The sequence below is a fragment of the Melospiza georgiana genome, unplaced genomic scaffold (assembly GCF_028018845.1).
Source record: "Melospiza georgiana isolate bMelGeo1 unplaced genomic scaffold, bMelGeo1.pri scaffold_29, whole genome shotgun sequence".
In the NCBI taxonomy this organism is placed as follows: domain Eukaryota; kingdom Metazoa; phylum Chordata; class Aves; order Passeriformes; family Passerellidae; genus Melospiza; species Melospiza georgiana.
The window spans coordinates 4,799,290-4,817,999 of NW_026652215.1; the positions used below are offsets into that span (position 1 = coordinate 4,799,290).

The following is an 18,710-nucleotide window of genomic DNA, read 5'->3' on the forward strand; positions in this document are numbered from 1 at the left end:
CCAACCACAGCAGCAGTTACCGGGGTTGGAGGCTTAACACTTGCAAGGAAATCACCCATGTTATCAGTAACTATCTATTGAAAAATTTTACGGAGTGTTTTCTCTGTTGTGCCTTTGCCCCCTACTGTGCAGTGCCTCATTGGTCAGGACATTTTGGCTCAAATGGGGGTAGTGCTGACAAATGAGTACCCTTTGGGCTAATGGCCATTGTGTGGACTTTCCCAATCCCACTCATTTGGAACACGGACACACCAGTGTGGGTTAAGCAATGGCCGATAAAAAGGGAAAGTCTGGAACAAGCACATGTACTAGTACAAGAACAATATGAGCAGGGTCATTTACAGTTGTCAGTAAGCCCATGGAATACCCCTATTTTTGTTATTTAAAAGAAGTCGGGAAAATATCGTTTGCTACAAGATTTATGGGCGGTAAATGAATAAATAGAGCCTATGGGAGCCTTACAACCAGGTTTGCCTAACCCAGCCATGTTGCCAAAGGACTGGCCACTGTTAATTGTGGATCTTAAGGACTGTTTTTTTACTATTGCTCTTCACCCTCGAGACACTCGGAGGTTTGCATTTACCTTACTGGCTTTAAACAGGGAAGAACCAGACAAGAGATTTGAATGGCTTACTCTCCCACAGGGAATGCGCAACAGTGACCCTTGTGTCAGCTGTATGTTGACAATGCTTTACAACCTTTGCGACAGGCCTGGGCCAAAACAACGATTTATAATTACATGGATGATATTTTATTTGTGCAGCCACAACCTTTTACAGGTCAACAAATTCAAGAAATACATAAGGCCCTGGAACTACATGGCTTGGTTGCAGCTCCTGAAAAAATTCAATTATCTGCACCCTGGAGATATTTAGAATGCAGATTACTGATCAGGTTGTTACCCCCCAGAAATTGTAATTGAATATTAAAGTACATACATTGCACGATGCTTGGTGATCTGCAATGGCTGCGCCCTATTGTGGGCATCCCAAATGAGTGGTTAGATGAACTTCAACCTTTACTAAAAGGGACTGACCCAGAATAACCTGTCCATATAACCTCTGAGCAGGTTAAGACACTTCAGCAGATATTGGGCAGTGTGACACAGGGCAGTGTCCCGAGACGAGATCTTAACCTCCCCATACAGCTGACAGTTGGGTGTGGAACTAAATTTTTACTGGGTGCACTTATTCAGCAAAACAGAAAAACGGGGGAGGCGTGGGCCTTAGAAGGGGAAGGTCCTCCACTTCAACAGCATAAAACCCTTCTTCAAAAAATCTAAATTTTGGCTGACCTGCTAAAGAAGGGTTGTGAACAGGCATTACAGATTACGGGAAAGGAGCCTGATCAGATATGGATACCAATGAAGAAAGATACGTTGACCTGGTACGTGATAAACAGTATGGAATTACAAGAGGCACTGCTGGGAGCTGGAAGTGTGATTGCCACTGATGATATTCCCAATATACCATTGAACTGGGTAGGGCAGTGGGGTTGGATTCAATGCCCAAAAAGATCACAGAAAGCCACTGTCGGATGCTATAACAGCCTACACGGACACAGGAAGGAAGTCAAGAACTGCTGCAGTGACCTGGCAGGAAAAGGGATAATGGCACCATCAAATTCTCCAGGCTTCCGAGTTGGATACTTTACAAACAATGGAGCTATTGGCTGTTGTATGGGCCATGATGTCTTTTTTGGGGCCCCTCAACATAGTGACAGATTCTTTGTATGTTGCAGGAGTGTGTGAGTGAATAGAGCATGCATCTATAAAAGAGGTTCAAAATCAGAAGTTACATGAGCTGTTTATTCAGTTACAGAGGGCAATTAAGCTGAGAAAACATCCCTTTTCTGTTATCCATATCAGAAGTCACAAGTGGGATATTGCTCTAGGAGAGGGCAATGTGCAAGCAGATAAACTAGTCTCAATCACACAAATTACTCCAATTCCCAGGCAGACTATGGCCAGAGAGGCACATTCCATGTTTCACCAAAATGCAAAGGGCCTCCATAGAGAATTTCAGATATCTATGGAAGAGGCATGGGCAATAATCAAAGCCTGTCCCATATGTAGTCATCATAATGGGGGCTGCGGGTTAGGTCTGGGAGTTAACCCAAGAGAGTTGAGTACAAACTAGTATAATAGGTCCAATTTCTGCAGATCAAGATCCCAACCAAGCGTGGGACAATTGTCTGAGAGACCTAAAGAGGTTAAATCTGAGCAGATCAAGGAGAAAGAAGGGGAAAGGAGAGACATTCTTAACGACTTGTGGGAAACATGTTTATCTCCCGAATGTTTGGGTTGTTCAAAGCAGTGCCTGGGGAGACCAGGGTGATGTGGCACATTTATGCTGTTACCTTGCTAATCCTCACCCTCTTAGCAGACAGTGCAGATGCTGCCGGAAAAGTGAAAACTCATCATGCATGGGCCCCACCTCAGCCTAAGACTAACATTTGGGTCACCCTCGCAAACTTAACTAACCAGGAGGCCATTTGCCTGTTGTTATCTTCTCCTGGTAACTCATTTACAACTTGCTTGTTTGGGCTGCCAGCAGATCCCTGGCCATGTCCCTCAGGTGTACCCACCTGCAAAACTGACAATCCTAAGACAAGTGTAGATAATTGGGACCAATGGGTTTCTCATTTCCCCATAGCACCACAGGAACCCCAAGAATTGGAGCTGTTAGGTTCAGTGATGGCAGATGCATGTATTAATTTTAACCACAGAAGCCAGCTTTCAGCCAAGAACCATTCCACCATTGTAACTTCCAGCATGGCTGTGTATCGTAATGCAACAGCTTGGTGCAATTATACTACTATTGAAGTGAAGGGAGACGACCATCCAATTGATGAGCATCGAACTCCGATTTATTGATCAAATCAGCCACTTTATATAACAGTGTTAATTAACTTCATGCATATTGCAAAATTTGAGCTCACAATAGGTTACAGAGAAAACTCTAACCCCTCCTTTTGTTTATAATACCTGTGGTTTGTCTATTGAAAACAGGATCAGTGTTCTCAGAGAGCCCAAGGACAGAATGTTTGCCTGTCATGGGAAAACTGTCTGAGAATCTTATTGTTTATAAAGTGGTGCTTGAGAGAGCCTAATTATTTATAGAATCAAGCCTGGGAATTGCTTTACAACTACCTTTTACTTTTCCCTCAACTGTATGCCTTCATGGCCTCTTTCTTTCAGCCATGCATGAACCAGACTCTCCACATACCACAAGAAAAGTGTCGATCTCATCAAATGACCGTATCCAATTGCCAGCAGGTTACTTCTTAATCTGTGGGGAATGTGCTTGGCCTGGTGTCCCATCGATGCTGCACGGGGGGGCCATGTACAATTGGCCCTGTAAGCTGTCTCTGCTTACACCCAATACATCCATGATATTAAACATGAGCTGCCACCATCGTCAACATAAGAGAATGTTTCATGCATTTACTGCTGACTGTAGGGATGATGTAAAATTTTGGTCCCCAGGGGCAATAATTGCAGGGGTGGCAGCTGCAGGTGCCCATGGTGCCCTAAATAAGTTGGGATGCTGGCTTGCAAAGCAAACCAATGCCACCTCTTTGACACTTTCTAGCCTTTTGCTTGATGTTGATTTTATTTGTCATGCAACGCTTCAAAATAGAGCTGCGATTGACTTTCTTTTACTTGCACAAGGCCATGGCTGTGAAGAATTTGAGGGCATGGGTTGCATGAATCTTTCTGACCATTCGCAGTCTCCATCCATGCCCCCCTCGCAGAATTGCAAAGGTTAACTGGAAACTTACAGGTAGAATCAGGTTTCCGTATTGATCGATGGCTCTCATCGTTAGGCCTGGGATCATGGTTACGTTTTGTTGCTAAAGTTAGCATTATAGTGGGCATTATAGTTCTGTAAGTAGTGTTAATTTTGCCATATTTTTGCATGTGCTTACAGAACATGGTGCAAAGGATGATATCTGCTGCATTTAATCAGACTATGCTTGTGCAACAGGAAAACAGGGGAAGTGTGGAGAGCTTTGTGGACAGTTGGTTAGATGAGAAAGGTCACGTCGACATAATGCAGCTGGTTAAGCTTGAAGGGGACAAGCATAGAAGCCAGTAGTCAGTGTCCAATAACAGGCAAAGACATTGTGCCCTTGGTGCAAACAGCAGGATAGGGGAGAACATCTTTGGCAGAAATACGAAGAAAAGTTTCAATAAAATATCCACAAGAATGCAGAAGTTGGCGTAGTTGGCTGATAAGTTACTAGGCAATAGTGAGCTCACCTTTGCGATATGTATGAGCCTAATTAACACTGACATAAAGATGTGTGCCTATCAATAAAGATTTGAGATTTGCTGATCACTCATATTGCATGCCGCATTTCTCCCGCCGATCTCAACATTCTTATTACTCTTTCTTTTAGTTGCTATTAATAAACTTTTCTTTATACCCTTTTAAAGTTTTGAGCCTGTTTTGCCTTTCTCCTAATCCTATCTCACACCAGGAAATGAGTAAGTATATTCTAGTGAGTGCACTAGTAATCAGCCAAAACTGAACACACCACAATAATTGATGCATTCACCAAGAAATCTCAAAATGGAGAACCAAAACATAAAAGGAAACCTTCCTGATGAACTGCAATAGAGCAGAGGAAAATCAAGGCAGAGCCATGGTTTGTCAGGAATTGCTTGATCCTCATGAGCCCCGTGGTGCATTTTGACCTGAGCACTGGAACCTCATGGCCTGAGAGGAGATGGCACAAACCTTTCCAGGAGGAAAAGTCAGAGGAAACACCCAAAGTGTCTCAAAGCATGAATGGGTCCTACTGAGGTCCATCCTCAACACAGGCTCCTCATGGACTCTTTGGAGGAGAGATTTGGTGGCCAGGATGGCACAAAAACCTCTCAGATACTCAGTGTGGAATGGAAAATCCTTAAAAGTACCTAAAGGTATCCTTAAAATACCTTTAAAAACCTTGAGTACCTCAAAGTATTAATGAGCACCACTATGTTTCAGTACAAAGCTCTCAAGGGACTCGTTAAAGCAGATAACTGGGGCCATGATTGCACAAACCTCTCACAGAGTCTGTACCAAAAGGAAAACACCAAGTACCTTAAAATAACTGAAGTACCCTGAAGTATTAATGAGCCCTACTGAGTGTTGTTACTGACAAAGCCCCTCCAGGGACTAATTACAGCAGATAATTGGAGGCCATGATTCAACAAACCACTCAGACTCCAAGGCAAAAGCCAAACCCAAAGTCCTTTGAAAAACCTGCAGAGAGGCTCCTGGCCCAGAGGCAGTTCCTGGCAAGGGCAGCGCTGCAGAGAGACAGCTCTGCCCAGGAGCAGCTCCTGTGCACAGCGCAGCAGGGCTGGGGCACTGCCTGCAGCCACCCCGGGCACAGCACAGAGGCACAGAGGGGTTAAACTCAGCCTGGGCTGGGAGCACAGAGCAGAGCTCACTCAGGGCTCACCAGAACAGAAATCAGCCCAGGTTTGAAACAGTCATTCCCTGGCTGTGGGAGAGAAGCTGCCGTTCCTGCAGGGATCTCCTGGAGCTGGCACATCCCACAGCTTTGAGGACCTTTCAGGAGGACTCTCAGAGCTGCTCCAGGGCAGGGCTGTGGCCCCAGGGCAGGGCTGGCTTTCCCTGCTGCCCCAGCCCAGGCACAGCCCAAGGCAGCTCCTGTTGCCAGGCTCTGCTGCAGGGCTGAGCAGCCGGGGCTGCAGCCAGGGGTGCCCAGGGCTGTCGTGCAGAGCAGAGTCCTGCAGCCCAGGGCGCTGTGCTGGGGCAGGGACTCTGCTGCCTGCCAGGGACAGCTCTCAGCCGGCCCGGGGAGCTGCTCCCAGCACTGGGGAGAAGCTGTGGGGGGAAGGAGCCACCCTGAGCAGGGCAGGGGCTGCTGCTGAGAGGGGCTGGGTGGGGCAGGGCTGCTCCCAGCTCCAGACCTGCCTGGGCACAGCTCCGGAGGACACTTCTCAAAGAAGGTAAGCCAGGGATTGCTGGAAAGGTCAGGAGCTTTCCTGAGAGTGTTTTCAATTTCCTACTTAGAGAAAGATGGGAATGTTGGGGTGGTGACAAAAAGATTTTTGTATTTTTTACATTTTATATATTCATAGCTCTCTAAATTACTATCATATAGTTACAATACTATAATCCTTACTTAACTCTATTAAACTCTTAACTCTAGTAAACCACTATTATATTCTTATATAGCTTTAATCCTGAATTAAATCTAGTATGTTTCCTTACCTTTCTCTTAATTACCTGACTGTCTAAATATATTCCTAAAATGCTGTATAGTCCTATTCTTTTATATAGTCCTGAAATACTATATAGTCTTCTAGGAACTGGACATATAGGAGCATTTTGGGTTTTGAGAATGAGCAGAATATGAGCAGTCATTATAAAAAGTGAAGGCAAAGAAGCCTTTGGACCTACTCCAATGGGTTGACCCAAGGGTGTGTAACTAGGGAAACTGAATCTCCTTTTGGATGCTCCTGTTAAATATCCTAATTATCAACCTTAACAAATTGTTGAAATCAGGAGGTGAGTGTGCCCTTTCCCACTGGGATACCTGGAAGCTTCCAATAAGTGTCTGGCTTTGACTTTACTTTACTCTTCTAACACTGCTGCAAGGGTTTTTTTTTTTTTTTTCTCTTTGGATTATAGACAACAGGGGGATGAGAGAAGCAGAACAGGAATTGTAATCCCAGAATCCCAGGACATTCTGAGTTGAAAGGGACACACAGGATCATCAAAGGAATGTTTGAACATTTACGGGGACTCCAGAACTGTGACTTAAGCTGGTCAGTCTCTCTGCTGGGAGCCTCCCAAAGGCCCTCAGCCACTCCTCAGCCCTGGAGAGCAGCAGCATCACCTCTGCAGGGCCCAGCAGGGCTCTCCTGAGCTGCCCTTGCCCAGCTGCACACAGAGCCTGCCCCAGCCAGGGCTCTGCACACAGGCAGGTTTCTGTAGGGCCCTGGCCAGGGCACACAGGCTGGGATGGGCTCTGTGAGCGCTGGCAAGGACAAGGCTCCTCTCAGGAGGGAATGTCCAGGCCCAGGGAGATGCTCAGGGAAGGAGAGGGGGCTGAAGAGAGCAGAGCTGGGGGCAGGATGAGGGCACGGTTGGTGTGTGATTAGTGCCAGGCACAGCTGGGCAGGGGAACATTGTCCTGAGTGCCCGGCTGTCTCTGCCCTGCCCTCTCAGGCACAGCACCACAACATCTTCTCTTGGTTCTGCCCTGCCCTGATATTGTCACTGTTTTCTGCTGCTCTCATGGAGGCTCTGGCATTTGCAGCAGCTGAGTCAGGCACTGCCCTTGGCATTCCTGCCCGGCAGGGCTGTTCATGGGAATGGGGTGTCCAAGCTTCCCTGGCACCTGTGGGGTTGTGGGCAAAGCAGTCCATGGGAAAGGGGAATGAGCTGAGCCCCCTCCCTGAGATCCCATCAAGGGGACAGCCAGGGATCTCCTTGCTGTGCCCTTCCAAGCTCTCAGCTGCCCTCCTGGGTGCAAATCTGTGCCAGAGCCTCTGGGAGTTCCCTTAATGTCCCACGGGGAAGGGCAGAGATGCCAGAGCTGAGGAAATGCTGTTGGGTTTGCCAAGAGAGCCGTGAGCGTCCTTGGCACAAGGGGGTTCTGAGACCTTGCCCAGAGACCTTGAGAGAGAGTGAGACATTCAGGGATCCCTCTGCTCTGGGCAGGGTCTGGTTTATCCCGGGAGACCCAGGAGTGTGATTGTGCTCTGATTGCAGCCAAAGGTGCAAAGCCAGGGCAGTTGGGAACCAGCCCATCCAGCCCCTCACCTTCCTTTAGCCACAGGGAATACTTTGCCTCTCACATCTCTCAGTGGGAAACTCTGAGTGCAGCCGAAATGCTGGGGATTTCTGACCTCAGAGAGCCAGCAATGATGTGTGGGGAGGAAAACAATTCCTAAAACCAACTCCTGCCCTCTATTTCCTTTAGAAATGGGAGTGCAGACACTACCAAGCCTTTCTGCATTAGGAGTGGTTCCTCTGACAAAGCCTGACTATCCAGCCTTGTCCCTCTGCCCCATGGCCACAAACCCAGGGCAGTGGGGCAGGGATGGCTCCTTGAGGGCCCCCATGCACAGGCCTGGCTGCTCCTGGCACACTCATCCAGCACAACTGGAGCTCAGGCAGGGGACCCAGGTGAAGGTTTTCCCAGAGAAGGAACAAGGGTGGGTGAGTCCCAGCAAGACAGTCTGCAGGGACTGGCCCAGGTTTGGCTCCAAGCAGCCTCTCCTGACCTATCACTGTCCTTTCTCCATGAACAGGTCCCCATGTGCAGCCACAGCAAATGTCCAACAGCAGCTCCATCAGCCAGTTCCTCCTGCTGGCATTGGCAGACACGCGGCAGCTGCAGCTCCTGCACTTCTGCCTCTTCCTGGGCATCTCCCTGGCTGCCCTCCTGGGCAACGGCCTCATCATCAGCGCCGTAGCCTGCGGCCACCACCTGCACACGCCCATGTTCTTCTTCCTGCTCAACCTGGCCCTCAGCGACCTGGGCTCCATCTGCACCACTGTCCCCAAAGCCATGCACAATTCCCTCTGGGACACCAGGAACATCTCCTACACTGGATGTGCCACACAGCTCTTTTTCTTTGTGTTCTTCATTGGAGCAGAGTTTTATCTGCTGACCGTCATGTGCTACGACCGCTACGTGTCCATCTGCAAACCCCTGCACTACGGGACCCTCCTGGGCAGCAGAGCTTGTGCCCACATGGCAGCAGCTGCCTGGGCCAGTGCCTTTCTCCATGCACTGCTGCACACAGCAAATACATTTTCCTTGCCCCTGTGCCATGGGAATGCCCTGGGCCAGTTCTTCTGTGAAATCCCACAGATCCTCAAGCTCTCCTGCTCACACTCTAATCTCAGGGAACTTGGTCTTCTTGCTGTTGGTGCCTGTTTAAGTTTTGGCTGTTTTGTGTTCATTGTTTTCTCCTATGTGCAGATCTTCAGGGCTGTGCTGAGGATCCCCTCTGAGCAGGGACGGCACAAAGCCTTTTCCACCTGCCTCCCTCACCTGGCTGTGCTCTCCCTGTTTCTCAGCACTGGTTTTTTTGCCTACCTGAAGCCCCCCTCCATTTCCTCCCCATCCCTGGATGTGGCAGTGACAGTTCTGTACTCGGTGGTGCCTCCAGCCCTGAACCCTCTCATCTACAGCCTGAGGAACCAGGAGCTGAAGGCTGCAGTCTGGAGACTGATGACTAGACAATGTAAGAAACATTAAACTTCTGGACAGTTTCTGAAAATAATTTGGAATAAATGTTGTCTTTGATACTTCTTGTTGGTTTCATTTTGGAGCTTCTTTTTCATTGTTTACCTTTTTTAATGTTGTCCCTAAATGAAAGCAATCAATTTTGCCATATCTCCTTTTGTATCTCCACAGGTCCACTGTGACCTGTAGACTGTGTCAGTGAGGAGCTGTGCTCTTGATAGCTTTAAATGAAAAAAAGGATTTATTTCATATGAAGCTATCAAGAACATAGCTCCTCACTGCCACAGTCCAGCAAAGATTTCCCTGGAGATCCCCCTTTTGTTGCCTTCTCTGCACAGTGCAGCAATGTCTGTGTGCAGAGCTGGGGGCAGATCAGTGCTGGCACAGCAGCTGTGCCCAGCAGCAGCAGCACTTGGTGTTGCCAGTGCTGCTGCCGTGGCCCTTCCCCGCTGCCCTGGTGTCCCTGGTGTTGCTGCAGGGCCTGAGTGCTCTCAGGGCCGGGCACAGCCCTGGGGGTGGCAGTGCCGGGGCTGCAGCAGGGACAGGCCATGGGCACTGCTGGGGCAGCGCTGACGCCTCAGCCAGGGCCTCGGGGCTCCAGGTTCCTTGCCCAGGCTGTCTCAAGAACACAGCCAGGCCAATGCTCAGCACAGAAAAGCCCCGTGAGCAGCCCCAGGCTGTTGGTGTGGGGACATGCTCGAGAGGCACAAATGCCATCAGCCCCTGAGGCCAGCAAGGGCTGGGGGGACACCAAGGAAACCCCTCAGCTTTGTCCTGGCCTCTGCAGTCAGCCAGAAAGTTTGTTCCCATCAGCTGGGCGTTTCCTGTCCCACTGCAGATGCTGTTGCTCAGAGCCAGGGCTGCCTGGCAGCCACCCCCAAACTGCCCTGAGCATTTCCTTGGCTTCATCTTGGCTTTCTTTACTCTGTCTGGCACAAATTTCTTCTTGTTGCCCAGCCCTGTTCCCCGCCCTGCAAACACCCCATCTCTGTTTGCTCTTTCCTCTCTGGCCCCACTCCCCATTGCAGTTCCTCACTTGACACCATGGGAACGTCCCTCGGGCAGCAGGATCATCCTACAAGTGCTGCAGGAATTGTCTGCAGGCTCCTGCAGTGCCTGGTGCTGCTCCCTTGCCAGAGGCACCCCAGGCCAGGAGGGCCATCTGGGCTGCTGTGTCTGGCTCTGGGGCTCCCTGTTCTGTGCAGTGAGGAGGAGCTGCAGAGGCTCTACAGGACTGACAGGATGGGCTTTGGGGCTGGCAGGAGAAGCTGAGGGACCTGGGCTGCTGGAGCTTCTCAAGGGGAGGCCCAGGGCTCATCCTGAAACTGCTCCAAGGGTGCTTTCAGAGAATCCCAGAGTCAGCAAGGTGGGAAAAGACCTTGGAGACCATCAAGTCCAACCTTTGCCTTGACACTGCCTTGTCTCCCCTGAACCTCCTCTTCTCCATGACAACCCCAGCTCCCTTAGCCACTCCTCAAAGCTCTTGTGTTCCAGACCCCTTCCCAACCTTGTTGGCCTTCTCTGGAAATGCTCCAGCCCCTCCATGTCCATCCTAAATTGGGGAGCCCAGAACTGGACACAGCATTTAAGGAGCTGCTCAACCAGTGCCCAGCACAGGGGAAGAATCCCTGCCCTGCTCCTGCTGGCCACACCATTCCTGATCCAGGCCAGGAGCCATTGGCCTTCTTGGCCACCTGGGCACATTGCTGCCTCATGTCCAACCTGCTGTCCATCAGTCCCTGCAGGTCCCTTTCTGCTTGGCTGCTGTCCAGCCACTCTGTCCCCAGCCTGCAGCACTGCAGGGGTTGTTGTGGCCAAAGTGCAGGACTTGGACTTTTTAAACCTTACCTTGTTGGATTTGGGCCCTGGATCCAGCCTGTCCAGGGTCCTCTGCAGAGCCCTCCTACCCTCCAGCAGATCAGCACTCCCAGACAACTTGGTGTCACCACAGTTCCATGAGGCCCCAGAGTGTCCCAATGGACTCCATGATTCCATGAGGCCTCCCAGTGTCACAATGTTCCTTTTGGTTCCCTGGCATCCCTTGGTGTCACAATCTCACCATGTCCCTCAAGGCCCTGTAGTGTCACAATGGATCCTTGGTTCCATGAGGCCTGGCAGTGCAGCAATGCTCTCCTTGGTTCCACAGTGTCACAATGGCCTCTTGGTCCCAAGGGCCACCACGGTGTCAAACATGTTTCCTTCATTCCAAGAGTCCCTGAGGAGCTGCACTGGCCCCTTGCTTCCATGGGGCCCTGCAGTGTCACAATGGCCCCATCATGACACCAGGTCCAGCTCCGTCACAATGCTCTGCATGGTTCCACAAGGCCCTGCAGGGTCACGGTGGCCTCTTGGTTCCATGAGGCCTCAGATTGCCACAATGAATTCCTTGGTGCTGCAGTGTCACAATGGATCCCTGGCGACACAAAATCCTGCAGTATCACCAAGGACGCTTTCGTTCCACGGGGCACCACAGTGTCACAATTGTTCCCTCAGTTCCCAGAGTCCTTGCAATGCTGCAATGTCTACTTGATTCCATTGTCCCCACGCTCTCCCAAGGGTCTCCTTGGTTCCACAGTGGCACAAGGGCCCCTTGGTTCCACAAGGCCCCGCAGTGTCACAGTGGCCTCTGTGGTTCCAGGAGGACCCAGACTGTCACCATGGACTCCTTGCTTCCATTCAGCCCCACAGTGTCACAATGGCCCCATGGCTCTGTGCTGCCATGTCATACACAGTGTCACCATTGTTCCCTTAGTGCCACCAGGCCCCGCAGTGTCATAATGGCCCCTTGCATCCCCAGGGTCCTGCAGTGTCACAATCATCAGAGAATCAACCAGGCTAGAAAAGACCTTGGAGAGCATCAAATCCAACCTAGGACCCAACACCACTTTTTCACCCAGACCATGGCACAGCGTGCCACATCCAGCCTTTGCTTAAACACTTCCAGGGACAGCGACTCCCTTGTTCCTTATGCATAGGAGTCCAAGGGGTTGGATGAGGAAAATGGTCAGGAGGTGGTGGGGACAAAGTACTATTGATTGTCAGCCTTAAAGAGACTTGATTTTCATATCTATTGAGACTGAATTAGAAGGTGCTGGGTGTTAATATCTATTGGACATTGTTGATATAAACTATAAACAGGAAAAAAAAAACTGGATAACAGTTCTCTCTGGTTTTCTTTGTTTCAGTACAGTGCATTAATTTTGAATACATTTCTAAAATAATCAATTAACCACAGAAGAATTGAAAATTTACATAATTGTCAGAGCCTTTTCTTGTTTGAGTGCTTTGAACAAATGTTTATGAGCTTTTCTCTCTGAATTCATTAACTGAAGAGCTCAAGAAAGAAGAGACCTCTGGAGGATTAAAATTAATCAGCAACCTCCAAGTGGCTGAGGATCCATCCCCATCAGAGCAGCAATGAACAGAAATGGGCATAGCTTTGTGGCTGCCCCTGCTTTGGCATGGGCCCTGGGCCTGTGGCAGGAACACCTCTTGAGGGCCCCAGGGCCAGGGCTCTTGTGCTGCCCTGGGCAGATGGGATGGCAGCAGGGGCTGCAGAGCTCTCAGCACCTCAGCCAGAGGGGAGCAGGGCAGCCAGGGACCCTCCTTTGGCCTTGGCCAAGCACCTTCACCCATGGCTGGGGCTGAGTTCTGTGGCAGCTGCAGCTGCTGCTGTGCCCTTGCCAGGGGCTGAGGCCGTGGGGCAGTGGCCAGAGCAGCCTGGCCTGAGCAGAGCTGTGGGGCCAGAGCCGGCTGGGCTGGGCTGGGGAGAGGCCCTTGGTGCTGCCCAGAGCTCAGGGCAGCTGGCAGAGCTTGCAGGGAGCTGGGCTGGGCTCAGAGAGCCTGGCCCAGAAACCATCAGTGTCCATCTCAGCCTGGCTGAGCGTGCAGGGGCAGGACTCAGGTCAGGCCTTGTGGGGCAGGGCCAGCGCCTGTGCAAGGCATTGCAAACAGGCAAGTGGCCCAGAGAGGAGGCTGCTCTGCGCCCTTGTTGGCATGGACAGAGCAGGGAGGGGGCCCAGGACATTTGTCAGCACCAGACTGTGTGCCCAGCCCTTGGCAGCCCTGGCTGCTGAGCCCAGCTTTGGCCTGGGCTGAGTTTGGCTGTGGCCCAGCTCCATCCTCCTGCGGGGCTCAGGGCCTCTTCCCGGCCATGGCCGGCCCTGACTGCCTCTCTGCTGGCCCAGAGGCCTGCAGAGCCCAGGGCAGGGCTGTCTGTGCCAGCCCCACAGGTGCCCTGGGCTCTGCAGGAGCTGGCAGAGGCTGCCCAGCAGGGAGGCCATGGGGCACAGAGCCCCAAGGCTGCTGTGGGCACCACGGCACAGGGGCCGTTCCCAGCCGCAATGCTCCTGGCCTGGGCTGGGCCTGCACAGGGGCTGGGCCACCATGGATGGGCCAGCACAGGGCCACAAAGGGGCCACGCAGCCGCTGCTGGGGCTGACAGCAAGGCCAGGCACACACAGGGAATTACTGAGCATGGCCTGTGCTGGCCAGGCCTGACTGTGCCAAAGGCAGAGCTCAGCTGCCCTTGGGGGCTGCAGCAACAATCCAGAGCCCAAAGAGCCTCCATGGCTGTGCTGGAGACCAAGGCTGCAGGAGGGAAATGCAGGGCTGCTGCGAGATGGGGAGGACATTGAATTCCAGCACACAGCTCTCTGAGGATCCCAGCACCATGCTGGGCCCTGTTTCAGACTGGAGCAGAGCAGATGTTGATGGGACAGGAGCCCTGCAGGGCTTTCAGGGACCTGCAGCTTGCAAAGTGCTCTGCTCTCCTTCAGGTGCTCTCTGAGAGATCTAATCCCAGCTGGGCACCTCAGGGCACAAGTGGCCCTGCGTGTTCATGGGCACACAACTGATGTCTGCCTGTAAAGGGGCAGAGGTTTTAATACCTGTTAGTTTCCTAATATACAAGCAAATCTTTATTATCTGACTCACTTGAGTACTTTTAGGAGATGGCATATTTTTCCACAAGGAACACGAATTTTCTGGATCTACTGGATTCTTGTACTGATTCCAGAAAAAAATATCAGTCTTCTTCTCTATGTTAGTCACCAACACTTAGTCTAATATTTCATGATCCTCTTCCTTCCAGTGTTTCCAGTTCTCATGTTTAAATGGCCATGTCTAAGGACATCTCTTCACTCGACCAGCCTGATCAATGACCTTCCCACTGATCCCAGATTTCCTTCTTCAGATGCTCTCTGGTCATTACAGCGCCTCTCAACTGAATGGCTTCATGCTTTGAACTTCAGGGAGTTGTCCAGACATTCTGATGTTCAAATATATATCACATTAGACAACAACCTAATTGTCATTATATCTATCACAGAATTATATTTTCTTATGTCTCTGTCGACGGAAGGGAACCAGGACATCAGTTTGATCATCACAGGCTCAATTTTATTGATCAGTACAGCGGGTTAAATGCAGTTAATAATGAGCTTCATACATATTGCAAAAGTTGAGCTCAGGATTGGTCAGTTACATATCAGCACCTACGCCTACTTCTACATTCCTATGGTTCTACTTTTGATACTTTCTACATATTCTTAGGATATATTCAGGACTAATCTCAACTCCCTATCCTCATGTTGCAGCAAGGTCACCGCTGACTTTTCCTTTCAGCTTGCTGACTGCTGACTTTTCTCCTTCAGCTTAACCAGCGGCATTATGTCAGTATGGCCTTTCTCAGCTAACCAATTATTAATAATACTCTCCACATTTCCCCTGTTTTCTTCTTGTGCAACGAGATTAGTTTGTCATGTTTTTGCTATTGTACGGCTGACCATGTTTTGAATACAGTTAAAGATACAAGGCAAAATAAGCAAAAATAGTAAAATTACACCCAGCAGTCCTATAGCATAGATCACAAGGTTCCTCAGCCACGGTCCAAGTCCTAAGCCTTTAAGCCATTCGTCAATTCCTAAACCGTCTTCTTCTTTATGTTTGTGAAGTCCCTGTTGCAGTTCTTTTATCTTAGTGTGAATGGACACTGAATGATCAGACAGATTCATGCAACACATTCCCTCGAACTCTTCACATCCATGCCCTTGTGCTAAGAGCAAAAAAATCTACAGCAGCTCTATTTTGCAAAACAGCATGGTTAACACTTTGCACATCTGCAGTTAACATGTCTAGAATTTGTGATGTCTTGTTCAGCTCATCCCTTGCCCAGCATCCAAATTGTTTTGCTAAATTCATGGCTTTATTGGCAGATCCTCCTGGCAAGATAGTTGAAACCACCACCTGTTTGAATGTGCCCCAAAACCGTGGATCTCCTATCTTGCTGCAGTCTAAATCATGTATGCTACATTTTCTCCTGTTTGAATTTTGACTCAGCTGCATTAGCAAGGACACATTAGGATGAAACAGTGACAATTTTCCCAAATAACAGGGTCCACCCTGTGGTTTAGCTGGTATACCATTCCATGCCCCGTCTCCACAAATCAAAAATATTCCTGTGGGTAATTCCATTGGTGCTGTGATATTTGTGCCGTTACATTGGCTGTAATGCTGTGGAGAGAATTCACTCACATTCAGGGATGAATCTAGGGTGGCCCATGTTTCTTTAGGTTGGTTTAAATTCTGAGCACCCGAAAGTTTGAAGCTAAACCATCCACCAGCTGTAGTGTTAGATATGCTGGCATTTGTACTTCCAAAAAGATCCAACTCTTCAGGAGGAGAATGCAAAGAGGTGTTAAGTGATTGGATTAGTAAGCATTGACGATAGCCATCACTCTGACCTGCAGTATACCCTTGTTGCATCGGCAATGTGATGTTTGACATGTTAGACATACATAAGGTTTGATTGTTTATCAAACTGCAAAATTCTCCAGGAGACCACACCGGAAGTCCCACCAGGCATGTTCGAAATGGGTTAGTGACTCCTCCAAGACTAAGACAAAGTGATGATTGGTTAGTTTGATTAGCAAGTGTTACCCATAAATTTTCCCTTGGTTGACTAAAGTGTGTTACTCCTACTGCTTCACTTGCTACAGCATTGAGCAGTATAACAAAAACAAACCTCATTTTTCTTTCTGCTTGCTTTGCTCCTCCTTTTCTTCCTTCTGCTTACATTGTTTTTTCTTTCTTCGCTGTCTTTTCCCTGGTTTGCTAGATTGTCTATTGTAAGGCTGAGTCAATTCTTGAATATACTGATCTAATTCTAAATCAGCATCCTTGCTCACAAGTATAACATGAGGTAAGTTTGAAGGCAAATCAGCTTTGCAGCGAGCTGCTATGATGCGTGAGGCTTTAGTAATTTCAAATATTCTAAGGTTTTCCTGTAACTTCCACCTAAGATATGCTATAACCACTTGTTCTGCACTCTCAAAGAGCTGTAATCCTGTCCGTCCTGGCAGGCCAGTACTTTGTTCAAGAGCTCTAACCCAGATATGATTTCGAATCCACTTTCCAAAACAAGATGTACACCATAAATATCCCAATGACTTCTGTGAATACCAATAAACTTGATTACAATCTGCACAATGCAAAGCTACCCATGCATAGCATTTATCTTTATCCTTTTTGCAAACATAACAAGGAAGCGAATGTAAGTAAGGACCAGTATAAAATTGTGTATCTTCAACCCAAAGCAACCAATTCAATGGTGGTGATCGCAAAGCCTCTTCAGCCTTTTTACTATATGAGGCTAACAGCTCAAGGTCTTTCTTTAACACAAGGTGTATCTTATTTCGTAATCGTAGTTCTTGTTCGTTATCCTCCTCAACAACTATATCCTCCCGAGGGTCCCACAACAGTAAAATTGTTCTAATCATAGAAAATCAATTAGCAATCACTGATACCCCTATTCAAATGAGACCGTTCCCTTTTTTGCCTTCTTTTTCTTATCTGTCTTCAATCTTGCTGCTCCTAATTTCACTGGTCCTGCCACTTTCAAACTTAATTTTTTCAACTTATCAATGCAGCAATCTAATGCTCTATCAGGATCCCCTTGGAAGGGTCCTACAACTGAATGCTGTGTTAAAGGCACTAATTTCCTACACCTTATAGAAACTATACGTGATTTACTTTGAACCTTAATTCTATTTACAATACATTGTATTTCCCATCGATAATAAGCAAGAACCTTCTGTTCAGGAGACTCATAAAGATTTAAAGCTATATATGCGTTTTGCCCCGTTTGTCTCCTTAATTCATCTTGCCAGCTTTTACCCCACGTGTGCTCGTGTTCACAAGTATGACACCACAAATCCCGTAATAATGATTGTTCTATCCAAAAAGTTCTTTTACAACCCCCACAACGTAGAGCTATCCAGGCAGCACAATGTGGATTGTGACAGTCAAGGCAATGTAGTTTCGCTGGATGTGTTAAATGAAAAGTTGATAATGAGTCAATGAAACCAATCAACTCCTGGGCCGTCCGGTAGTGACGTGTCAGTGCTCTGTCCACCGCTTCCGAGTACCCCTTCAATTGTAACAGTAGTGGTTGTAGGACTAGAAGCAGTTTCTTCCCCAGTCGCTCCTTGTCCTCCTCCGTAAGGCGATCCACCAGAGGCTGCATCAAAAACAGGTTTAGTCCACTTAGCAGGCACCCACAAAGGCCCTGTAGGTGAGGAAACACAAAGATACCCCCAACCCCAATATAATACTTTTGCAGGTTTTTCCCATAATCCTGTGCTTGGGTTCTTATACTTAACCCAGACCTCTGTTTCCTTAGTATTTTCCTGACCTGACCTTGGATGATGTTTCATTGCAGGGGGGGTATCATCTTCCCCAAAAATGCATAAATGATTAATCACATACAAAACCTTAGCCAAACATGCTTGGGGATCTGTCAAATCTTGATGTTTTTCAATATACTGCTTAAGGGTACCGTTTGCTCTTTCCACTATTGCCTGTCCAGTAGAAGAGTGTGGAATACCTGTCACGTGCTTAACAGACCACTGATTCAAAAATTTCCGGACCCTAGCACTTACATAACCTCGACCATTATCTGTTTTGATACTCTTTGGAACTCCCATAACAGCGAAACAACTTAACAGATGTCTGATAACCTGTGTAGCTTTCTGTCCTGCCTGAGCCGTAGCCCATATGTAATGACTATATGTATCTATGGTGACGTGCACATGCTTGACTTTACCGAATCTAGCTACGTGTGTAACATCCATTTGCCATATCTCATTTATTTTTAAACCTCGAGGATTAACCCCGATGCCTAGACCTATCCCACCATTATGATAACTACATGTTGGACATGCTCTGACAATGGCCTTGGCTTCTGACAAACTCAGCTCAAAGTGTTTTGCTAAACCTCTTGCATTTTGATGATATCTACTATGTGCTTCTCTGGCCAATGTGTGCTTGTCAATAGGACAAGAATTATCAATGGGTAGGGTAACCAATTTATCTGCACATTCGTTCCCTTCTCCTAAACCTTCAGACCACTTACGGCTCCTAATATGAATCACAGAATATGCTGCCTTTCTTTCTCGCAAAGCCTTCCTTAACTGTATCAGTAA

The 18,710-nt window shown here is 48.6% G+C and overlaps 2 protein-coding genes across 2 annotated transcripts in view; one reads left to right on the forward strand and one right to left on the reverse strand.

Moving 5' to 3' along the window:
- Positions 1-18,710, reverse strand: part of LOC131096395 (zinc finger protein 91-like) — a 117,275-nt gene that overhangs the window by 9,430 nt on the left and 89,135 nt on the right.
- On the forward strand, positions 8,308-9,240 carry LOC131096468 (olfactory receptor 14A16-like). The gene has a single exon (XM_058044806.1). It carries the CDS (start codon positions 8,308-8,310, stop codon positions 9,238-9,240), a length of 933 nt encoding a protein of 310 aa, XP_057900789.1.

What these genes read in the sequence shown, in the direction of transcription:
- LOC131096468 (XM_058044806.1), top strand. Translation starts at nt 8,308, where the DNA reads ATGTCCAACAGCAGCTCCATCAGCCAGTTCCTCCTGCTGGCATTGGCA.